This window comes from Cibotium barometz, chromosome 39 (genome assembly GCF_041138505.1).
Source record: "Cibotium barometz isolate CiBa-2024 chromosome 39, ASM4113850v1, whole genome shotgun sequence".
NCBI classification, from domain to species: domain Eukaryota; kingdom Viridiplantae; phylum Streptophyta; class Polypodiopsida; order Cyatheales; family Cibotiaceae; genus Cibotium; species Cibotium barometz.
In genome coordinates, this window is record NC_141084.1 from 38,014,151 (window position 1) to 38,025,644 (window position 11,494).

The 11,494-nt window shown below is 44.1% G+C and overlaps 1 protein-coding gene across 1 annotated transcript; it reads left to right on the forward strand.

Moving 5' to 3' along the window:
• The first annotated feature begins 1,896 nt into the window (after positions 1-1,896).
• Positions 1,897-2,662, forward strand: LOC147616055 (putative germin-like protein 9-2). Its single transcript, XM_086778067.1, has one exon. It carries the CDS (start codon positions 1,996-1,998, stop codon positions 2,623-2,625), a length of 630 nt encoding a protein of 209 aa, XP_086634193.1. The 5' UTR covers positions 1,897-1,995; the 3' UTR covers positions 2,626-2,662.
• The last annotated feature ends 8,832 nt before the right edge of the window (positions 2,663-11,494 follow it).

Consider the following 11,494-nt stretch of genomic DNA (forward strand, 5'->3'; position numbering starts at 1 on the left):
CCTCTTGAAGTGATCTAATCATTCACCCCTTGAAGTGCAAGGGCCTGCACACCTTCCTCTCTAACATTATGCAGAATACAATAGGACATAGATTAAGGGGTCCTTCTAGAGCTTGGGCTTGATCTTGCCATTAAAAATGAAGCTCCAGGGTTGGCTGAGAAATATGTGAGAGGAAAAAGTAGTAAATTATAGGTTCCAAGTGCAAGATCTCTTCTCAGAATAGGGTGAAGAAAATGAGAGAGAGGAAAAAGATGCAAGTTGTAAGCTCTAAGAATAAGAAGCCCTCAAGAAATGGTACGAAAGAAAAGAGAGAAGATAAATTTGCATGCTGAAGACTCCAAGACCAAGAAGCTCTAAGAATGGGTGAGCAAGATGAGGGAGAAGAGAAAGTATATGTTGGAGGGAGAAGAGAAAGCTACAAGTTGGAGGATTAAAGAGCAAGATGAGGGAGAAGAAAAAGGGTGGAGGATGCGAAAAGCCTAAATGAGGGAGAAGAGAAAGGTTGGAGGATCCAAGAGCATGCGGAAAGCCTAAATGAGGGAAACAAGTAGGAAAAATAGATATTTACATTAAAAGATGCCTTCTTTTAGAGATATTTACATTAAAAGATGCCTTCTATTAGAGATATTTGACTTTTGGGAGGGAAGAAAAATTACAAATTTTAGGCCCCACTAGGCCACGAGATTTGCAAGTGGGGAGGAGTGCACACTACTCTAAAAAGAGCATAGTAACTTAGGATTACTTTAGTAGTGGCCCCAACATCTAGCTAATAAGAGGGGTAAATTGTGGTCCATTTTTAGCCCATATTCTCCCTAATGAACCAAAGGAATGTAGCTATTGATAACATAAGAGGTGTGTACTCAAAACTCCTCGATTGCTTCAAAAACCTAGCCTCTAGCAAATATTTCTCTCATGGTGTTATCTCCCATTAACATGTCAAAATCTTAATTATAGGGTCCATGTAAGCATCACAAAGATAATTTCCTAAGCACTAGTGATAGTAGGTGCACTACGCTCCTCTCCTCTGGCATGACTTAGTTTAGGTCAAAGGTGATCCGTTACACATGCTCATTCCTCTCAAAACCAATCAATTATAAATCTTAGTCAAACTAATTACGACGTGCTTCTAACTTTGTGAAGTGTCATTCCAACAAGCTTAGGAAGTGTCAAGCCGATATGCACCTTTTACTGATGGTCTCTCTGATGAGTTTAGATATTAAACCTACCTCATCTTTTGCCAATTAGTGAGATCATCTTGTTTTGTTGTGTGGGCGAGGAGTTAGTGGCGGTGTGTGGAGTCTGGACACATTGAAACACATTGAAGGTATTGTGAAGCCAACTACCCATGCATGATGTGAGTGGTTTTAACATATAGAAAAAGCACCGAGTGTCACATTCACATGATGCCAAGTGAGCCAACTATTTTGGAATCCCTGTGGGACCCCAACCGTCTTACTTTAGCATGTGATTGTGATTGGAGGGGGAGGCTCATGCCCAACTTTGTGCACCCCATTCCGTGTATGTGCGCGCGCGTGGTCGCATTGGCTTTACCGGCCAGCTCGTACCGTCGAGGGAGGCAGGTTTATTTTGCAGAATGGTCCAAGATAGAATCTGCCAACTCGGTAGGCAGTGCAGAATGCTGATGTGGCAAGCGATCTCTTCTGCAGAATACTGACGTGTCACAAGAATGCACGATCTCTAGGTCGGCCGTCATACACGCGATCTCCACTTTGTCTCTTCTCCCGGCGGCAATGACGGCCGGGAAAGGCCACTCCCTACTCCATAATGCTCAACTGTGTCGCGAGCCTTCCAAGTGGCGATCGTGGAACAGGTGCCGGCTGCTGGAGTCTTTGGAACTTCCGCTCTTTCTCTGCTGCCAAAGCATATATATATATATATATCTGGCCACTCATCATCTTCAAACTTATCAGCGTCGTACTGCGTCCAATTACATTCAATCCTCCAGCACCAGCATCATCAACGTCCGTCGTTAGGATGGCCATGTTCTCCCATGCCTTGCTCATGTGCGCAGCAGCGTTAGCGTTGGCGGTGCCCCAGATGGCGGGCGCCAGCGACCCGGAGCTGACCACGGACTTCTCAGTGCCTGCGGGCATGAACGCCAGCATGCTGGATGGCAATTTCTTCACCTTCACGGGCTTCCGTGGGGGGCCCAACGCGGCGGCGGGCGCCTTCAAGCCCATCAAGGCCTTCGAGGACGCCTTTCCGGCGCTGAGCGGCCTGGGCATCTCCGCCGCTCTCCTGGAGTTCCAGCCGGGCTCCCAAAACACTCCCCACACCCACCCGCGCGCCACCGAGCTCTTCTACGTGGTCGACGGCAGCGTCATGGTAGGCCTGGTCGACAGCGCTGGTCACTTCTTCAATCAGACGCTCCACAAGGGCGACCTCTTCGTTTTTCCCAAAGGGCTCGTGCACTTCCAGCTGAACCCCAGCTCTTACAGCAAGGCCTTCGCCTTGGCCTCCTTCAGCAGCTCCAACCCCGGCACCGTCTCCCTCCCCGCCACCCTCTTCGGCTCCGGCATCCCCTCCGCCGTCCTCTCGCAGGCCTTCAAGGTCTCTATCCCCACCGTCGCCCAGCTCCAGGCCCCCTTCGCCGCCAAGAGCTAAACTGATTTCTTAGAATGACTTCCACATAGCCTCGTGCTCCTGCTTTCTTCTTTTGAGATAAAAATGACAACTAATTCATTCATTTAGCCTTCCAAAATGTCTAAATGCCTTTATTCTAGAGCTGTCAGATTTTATGTGATAAGCTTGTTATAGCAAGGCTAAATTTGAAGCATCACATTCCCCACTATAAAGTGCAATGTAGGCTTCTTATCCTCATAAACCCACAATACATTCAAAATGTCACACCACGTTCTACTCATTTTTAAATTGCCTTGGGTTAAGCGTTTCTCTCTAGTTAACTAGGTGTGCTCTTGCACGATTTTAACGACATCATTAGGAATTTTTTGGACCCAAAAAGGGCCTCCTAAGGATTCCTAAGTTTAAGGGATTAGAGCTTAAAAAGCTAGGCTTAAGGGAGACAAAGGCTATGATGACCCCTATTTTTTGTCTTGCCACATCAGCCATACCCCCCTAGTTTCACTTTTTAAAGGGAATATTCTCATACTCTCTCTCTCACTTTTTGACTTTCTCTTACTTTTTGAATTTTTTATCTTCACTCTCTATAAATTGAATCTTTCTTGTCAGTTTGAAATCTCCTTTCTCATTAACTCCCACCATACCTCCCTTCCACATCAGCAAAACATTCTCGTATTTAGGTGGGCCCCAAAAAGTGAAATTTTTTTATTTTTTATTTTTTTTTTCATTTTGAGGTGAAAAAACACCACTATGTATGATGAAAATAAATTTTTTCCTCCAAAAAGCTTGTAATTCAAGGGTCACGTCAGAAGCCTGTCAGGAGCCAGTACATCCATAACTAACTGTGAGGTCCCCACAACCCCATAAACATAACTAACTGTCAGATCCCGAAATTGTGGGGACCCCAAAAATTATTATTTTTTAAATTTTCTAATAAATATAATTTATTGATGAAAAACTCCATGTTAGTATATTTGTATATCACAAATATCATTTTCTACTTAGAAAAATGGATTTGTGTTAAACCTGCAACAACAGCAAAGTTTTAACAGTCTCTCTCACTCACTCCCTCCCTCTCTCTCTCTCTCTCTCTCTCTCTCTCTCTCTCTCTCACTCACTGAGGATCTCTCTGCTTTAGCTTCTTCCTCTGCTTAGCTATGGAGCCTTTGCAAGCTGTGTGTGTAGCCCTGTCAGGACTATGGTCCTACGGAAGTCGACCCCTAGCATAAGTTAATAGCTTTCAGAGTCTCGAGAGTATTATTAGTGCTAGCGGGGTTCAGGAGTTAATGGGCGTTAGGGTTTGGTCGATGTGTGTACACATCTAAGTTAGCCCGGCTCTTACGGGTTAATGGGCGTTAGGGTTTGGTCGATGTGTACACATCTAAGTTAGCCCGGCTCTTACTTAAGACCCGGGCTAACTTAGATGTGTACACATCGACCAAACCCTAACGCCCATTAACCCCTGAACCCCGCTAGCACTAATAATACTCTCGAGACTCCGAAAGCTATTAACTTATGCTAGGGTTCGACTTCCGTAGGACCATAGTCCTCTTGTGAAGCTAGAAAACAGAAGGTTGATTTACACATTCGTATCCTGAAGAGTATGGCAGCTCTAAAAAAACCCATCCTACTGATGCACAATCTATCCAAGCTCGTAGGATAGCTAAGGAGAAAAATGTAGATCTTTGGGGTGATGGGCATCTCTATCCAGTTGACCCTCCATTAAGAGCAAACCCTCCTTTTCACAATTTATCATCTTTTAGGCAATTTGTTGGTGAAGGAGAGCTTGGCTTGTTAGGATATTGCAGAAGATTGACTACAAGTGGAGCTTGGCTTGTTAGGATACTGCAGAAGATTGACTACAAGTGGAGCTCGGCAAACCCATATTCTCCAATCTCAATTGCAAGCATCACAATTCAGCCTTTTACAATGTCAAGAAGGACTTAAAACATCATCAGATAAAATGAAAGAGATCCTCGTAGAGAATGTGGAGAAAAGATTCAAAGGCTAGAGGAACTTATCAAACGACTCAAAGCAACGCCAAATGGTGCTCGTGAACGTAAAAAGACATTGGCTGGTATAGAATCTCTTGCGTTTAAAGGCATTCACTCATGAGAATATTTGATCGATTGCTTAAGTGCCATATCGATTATGCATTCACAATGCCTACACAAGAGAGGAAAGTTGCAGCCCTTGGTAAATTAGAGCATCTTTTGAATTCTCTAGGCTGCCATGGCGAAAACGTGAAAATTGAAGTGAATAAGCAGGCCTCTGGTATGTCATACAAGGTTGCTCAAAAGGTCTCCACATGACTGGATCAAAGGCAAGGAGATTTTTGGAGAAGCCAGCAAACATAGAGAATTCAAAGAAGACTTGGGGACTCTGGAGAGATATGTGTGCAATCACCACAAATGTAGATTGTCTAATGCCAGCTCTTGTAAATATGCGCAAGCAGCTTTGGATAAATTTCAATAACATGGTTCACATTATGAATCAAAGTAGCACAACTGCCCAAGAACGAGCAGCATCATTCCAACAACATATCATAGAATTCACCACAAAAGTGTGCTAGGTGCTTGGGGAGAGAGTAAATGGTAAGTTGTACAGTAAAAAAGTGTGCTAGGTGCTTGGGGAGAGAGTAACGTAACACACTATATGGTAAAAAAATAAATTGGTGTTTTAACCTTGACTTTTTCTAATTAAATTCTATTGTCATGTGTACAGCACATAGTTTATGCGCATGGTGCGTATTTCATGAACAAGTATGGATCGCTCGACATGTAGAGTACCCAAGGGATGGAGAAATCACATTATAAAGCAAGAGGGGTTTATTGTATAAGGGTGCAAAAAAGTGTCATTCACAGTTGTCATCACAGTTGTCATCAAAAGTGTCATTTAAGTTGTCGTCGGAAGTGTCATTAGGTTGGAATATGAAGAGTCACTAAAGAATCGGTTAGTCAGTTAGAGTCGCCTAGGAGTCTTTTTTAAAGGCATGGCCTTCTTATAATCGTGCATGAAATTGGGAAGTTGAATAATCAGTTTTCAGTTTCTTTCTCTCTCTCTCTTTCTTTCTCTTGAATTTCTGTGTATGCTGTTTTGAGAGTCGCTTGTGAGCATTTTCCCTGTTGGGGGCTGTGGCCCTCAATACTTAAGGCTTTTCAGTTATGGACGTTCTTGATACTAGGCGGATTTTCTGTGTAGCTATGGGGATTTCTGAATGCAAGATGCAGTTGTCAATCTGTTTGTCACTCTATTTGTCAATCTAGTTGTAAATCTGTTTGTCACCAGTGTTGTCATTCAGTTTGTCAGTTTGTCAGTCAGAAAGTCTGAAGTTCTTTAAAGTTTGTGGAAGATGTGATAAGCAGTAAACACTGGCGATCATTTATCTTTTAAACACTTGGTGATCACGGTGATTGTGGCAGGTCGTCATGGTCGAATTCATTTTCTTCTTTTGATGGCGAGTGCTAAAAATATTCTAATTTGAAGGTAGATTTTGATTTGAAGATGGATTCTAATTTGTCAATGCAAATCTCAGCAGCCAGCAGTCAAATTTGTGAGCGTTCATGGTGTTGTGATGCAATGTCAAGGTCAAGTTTACTTTCTTCTGTAAGGGGGATGAATGCCAAGAAGATGCCGAGCAGCAGTTATGGTGGCGGTTACAATGGCAGTTATGGTTCTTGGAAGTCAGATGCTGAATGGTAATACATTCTGGAGAATTCACAATAGCCTTCATATTCTTATTTTGTAAGATCAGTAGTAAGGCGGCAAGGTTCATAGCAAGGAGGATCATGGTGGATTTTGGCAGTATGACAGATTTTGACAGTGCAGTTTGACAATGCAGTTGACAGTTTGACAACACAGTTGACAGTTTTTCTGATTTGCACACTGAATTTGCTTTGCAGCCAGAAGGTAACTTTTTATGGCAAATTTTTCAAGGAGAAATCATAATATTATCAATTTAAAATGTTTCAATCAATTTTAAGCAGCCAATTAAATGAACTTTGCGGATCCCGGTATAGCATCCGTGGCTCTCCGTTTAGCAAATTTAATGGGTCTCGGATTGGTGTGGTGCATCTTTCTTGAGGGCTGAATATGATTGTTGTATTTTAATGATGTGATCATAATGGGAGGTAAAAAGAAGAAGAGGTGGATGATTTTCCGTGTGCAATTGATGAGTGCTCAAATAAAGATGCATGTAGGAAATGGTGTATGGTTGACCTATGCACAAAGTTTCATAAAATCATCCATAAAGTGCATAAAGCATCATCTTGGGAGGAAATGGAGACTGCATTAGAAGTGCTTGGAGACCAAAGGCATACTTCTTGAGCGAATTCGAGTGGATGATTTCAAAGAGGGGAAAAGCGATCAGAAGGGGGACATACCAGGCAAAGAAGACCGGATGTACCACCTAAAGATGCAATCCCACATGAAGCACCGACTTGGACAAGAGCTGATGGAGATTTCTTTGGTGAACCAATGCCAATTCAAAATTTGTTTCATTTCTTAAGGCAAATCATTTTGTATGCAAGCACAAAGGCACTTGACTTCTAATCAAGGGAATTTGTGGGTTCTCAATTGCTACGCAACTGTTCCCTCGGGCGTCCTAGTGTATAAGGGTGCAAAAAAGTGTCATTCACAGTTGTCATCACAGTTGTCATAAAAAGTGTCATTTAAGTTGTCGTCGGAAGTGTCATTAGGTTGGAATATGAAGAGTCACTAAAGAATCGATTAGTCAGTTAGAGTCGCCAAGGAGTCTTTTTTAAAGGCATGGCCTTCTTGTAATCGTGCATGAAATTGGGAAGTTGAATAATTAGTTTTCAGTTTCTTTCTCTCTCTCTCTTTCTTTCTCTTGAATTTCTGTGTATGCTGTTTTAGTCGCTTGTGATCATTTTCCCTGTTGGGGGTTGTGGTCGTCAACACTTAAGGCTTTTCAGTTATGGACGTTCTTGATACTAGGCGGATTTTTTGTGTAGCTATGGGGATTTCTGAATGCAAGATGCAGTTGTCAATCTGTTTGTCACTCTATTTGTCAATCTAGTTGTAAATCTGTTTGTCACCAGTGTTGTCATTCAGTTTGTCAGTTTGTCTGTCAGAAAGTCTGAAGTAAACACTGGCGATCATTTGTCTTTTAAACATTTATTTCAAAAATACAAGACATGGAGGTGGAGCTTCTGCAGGAGGAACACGTACAAACTATCTACAAGAGATGTTCAATTGGTTTTATCGCACAACCTTTGGAAGGGTATTGGTTAGGGAGTGGGCCCAACAATATAAGCTTGCGCAAGAGGCACGCAAGGCTGCAAAAAGTCATGCTCGGCTTGAATGGTTGCAGACCAATGCTCCCCATAGGCATGGTGCTTGGCGTGCACGAATGAGGAGACAAGGGAGGCTTTGGGTTGTGCACGCACCAGCATAAATCTAGATGTAATAAGGCTAAGAAAATAAGTTTAGTTAGTTTTTATTAATAGTTCCTTCTCTCACTTCATTTTCATTTCACTTTTTTAGAGAGCTTGAGCGCAAGATCTACGTAGACACCCACACGTAAGGACACCAACACATCACCATGTTAGCATAGTCGTACATGGATATGGCACGCACCAAGAACACCGCACGTGTTACCATGCCTTCACAAAACACAATGCAAGGAACCCAACGACCACATACTGGGGCGACACCACGGAAGAGAGTGACCCCTTGGATTCTAAGACACGCCCAATGGGATCACCAGAGTCCAACCATCCTCCCACATAGCAACACCAGCGTACACACATGCAGGCCCTTCTAGTGGGAGCAAGCGTGTGAAGAAGACCCCACAATGCAGCCACCCCAGAGATCAAGACAGAGAGGCCGATGATGAGCAGTTCGACTGGGTTGGTGAAAACATTCCTACATTGCGTAGCACCATAGGTGGCAAGACCCTACTACCAGGACAGGGTCCCCTACCTACCCGGGAGGATTTTGATACACAGGTACCACAGCAAAAACAGGAGGAGGAGGATTGAGACTATGAGAGAGACCAAGAGGAGGTTCTTACAAGTGCGCGCAAGCATAGAAAGGTCAAGCTCTTCAAGCCAAGGAAGTCCCAACCTCGCCAACGCACTAGCACAACACAGAGAGCTCCAAGGAGAAGGATGCTCCAAGGGCATAGGGCTCTACAAGAAATCAAGTTTTATAGAGGAACACTGAGTTGCTGATAAGAAGAGCCCCTTTCGCTTGCACAGTGAAGGAGATTCTCAACGATATAGAACAGACTTCCGTGTGCAGGGGATTGCCCTTGAAGCATTACAAGAAGCCTCTGAGGCTTACCTTGTTGGGCTTTTTGAAGACACCAACCTCCTTGCAGCAATACATGCAAAGAGGATTACCATATCTGCCAAGGACATGCAACTAGCTCGGCACGAGCGAGACACGATCTAGAGATCTTAGATGTTAACCTATTTTTTGAAGCAACTCTTTTGTTTCAAACCCCCCTTTGTAATAACAAGCCTATCTGGCTTTCATATATGGAGTGTCTATCATGTGCCAGTTTGTCACCCAAGGCATCAGAAATGCTCCTAGAGGACTAAGGAGGCTGTGCCAGAACAGTGCGAATTTGGCCTCTACAAACGGCGATGTAGGCTCAAAATTTGCACTGTTCTGGCACTTCTCCCCTAGCCACTCAGGATCATTTCTAATCCATTTAATGAAGTTGAGCACACTAATTGTGAGAAATAGTAGTTTATAAGATAAAAACACCTTTAATCATGTGTAAAAATATAGTGTTTATCATCCAATGCATCAGAATTCCTCTTGGAGGACTGGGGAAGCTATGCCAGAACAGTGCGGTGCAGGCTCAGCAACGGCGGTGCAGGCTCAAAATTCGCACTGTTCTGGCATTGCTCCCCCAGCCACTCAAGATCATTTTTGATGCATTTATAATGAAGTTGAACACACTAATTGTGAGAAATAGTAGTTTATAAGATAAAAACACCTTTAATCATGTATAAAAATATAGTATTTATCATCGTGCAGGCTCAAAATTCACACTGTTTTGGCACTGCTCCCCCAACCACTCCAGGATCATTTCTGATGCATTTATAATGAAGTTGAGCATACTAATTGTGAGAAATAGTAGTTTATAAGATAAAAACACCTTTAATCATGTGTAAAAATATAGTGTTTATCATCCAATGCATCAGAATTGCTCCTGGAGGACTAGGGAAGCTATGCCAGAACAGTGTGAATTTAGGCTCTACAGCGACGGTGCACGCTCAAAATTTACATTATTCTGGCACTGCTCTCCTAGCCACTCAGGATCATTTTTGATGCATTTATAATGAAGTTGAGTACACTAGTTGTGAGAAACAATAGTTTATAAGATAAAAACAACTTTAATCATGTGTAAAATTACATTGTTTGTCATCCAATGCATCAGAATTGCTTCTGGAAGACTGGGGAAGCTATACCAGAACAGTGCGAATTTAGGCTCTACATAGCGGCAGTGCAGGCTCAAAATTCACACTGTTCTGGCACTGCTCCCCCTAGCCACTCAAGATCATTTCTGATGCATTTATAATAAAGTTGAGTACACTAATTGTGAGAAACAATAGTTTATAAGATAAAAACAGCTTTAATCATGTGTAAAATTACATTGCTTGTCATCCAATGCATCAGAATTGCTCCTGGAGGACTGGGGAAGCTATGCCAGAAGAGTGCGAATTTGGGCTCTGCAGCGGCAGTGCAAGCTCAAAATTTGCACTATTCTGGCACTGCTCCCCCAGCCACTCAGGATCATTTCTGATGCATTTATAATCAAGTTGACTACACTAATTCTCACGTAGGCTGTAATGCCTGTGATGACTGACGGCGGGCAGACCGGATGGCCAAGGATGTGGCCATCCGGGGTTCAGTGGGGAGAGGACGCCCATGCGGAGTCATGGGCGGCCAGGCTAGTGTGGACGACAGGCCACACACTATATAGCCTAGGGGATGAGGGGCAATCCTCATTCTTCCTCTATGGCTGGGTGGTGAGCCAGAGGCCGTCCCCTCCTGTGGTAACGCTCGTAGCGGCGTTACAGGTATCTAACACTGGTATTAGAGCGTGGTTTGATGGGGTCGTCAGGTCCGCACGTGACCGAGGGACCGGAGCCCACTCAATGGTTTTCAACCATTCATCTCCTCATCCGTATCTCCACAATGGAGTGTGTGGAGGGAGGCGGCCAGAATTGAAAGGAAGACATTTTGGAGGGGAAGAACTCCCTCTCTCTCTCTCTCTCTCTCTCTCTCTCTCTCTCCCCGTCACACACAACAATACGAATTGTAGCCCCACGACCTGCTAAAGCAGCGCAAGTATTACGCCATTTGAGGTGGGGCGAAGAGCACCCTAAGCGCCGTCCAAGGGGGGCGACTTGCGTTGAAGAGGTGGTCGTCGTCTGAGGGCGACGAAGAGCCTAGGAGGCCAGCCCAAGCGGCCAGCCAGGCCAACCAGGCGGCGCAGCCAGCCCCGGCGGCCAGCTAGGCGCTAGGCCAGCCAGGGGCGGCGGCGGCCAGCCAGAGGCCGGCCAACCAGCGCTGCAGGCGGCCGAAAGAAGAGCAAAAAAAACCATTTATTTTTTATATTTTCATTAATTCATTTTTAATAAAATTAAAAATGAAAGTAAAGTAAAATGGATTATCTCTCTCGGCTCGGCTGGGGAGGGATAATCCCGGCAAGGGATAATTCGATGTTTCTATTGTGTATTTCTGGTTTATTGCATTGTTTACATTGCAAGTAAATAAAAATGTCTGCCCGTCCCCCAGTGTGTCCCCACCACCCACTAGTCCGGTAGGTTTTTCAGGACTTCTCTCCCTCGGTCGTGGGCCTTACCCCGACCGAGTTGGCTGGCCGTAGACACCAGGCCATCTCCTGTTCGGA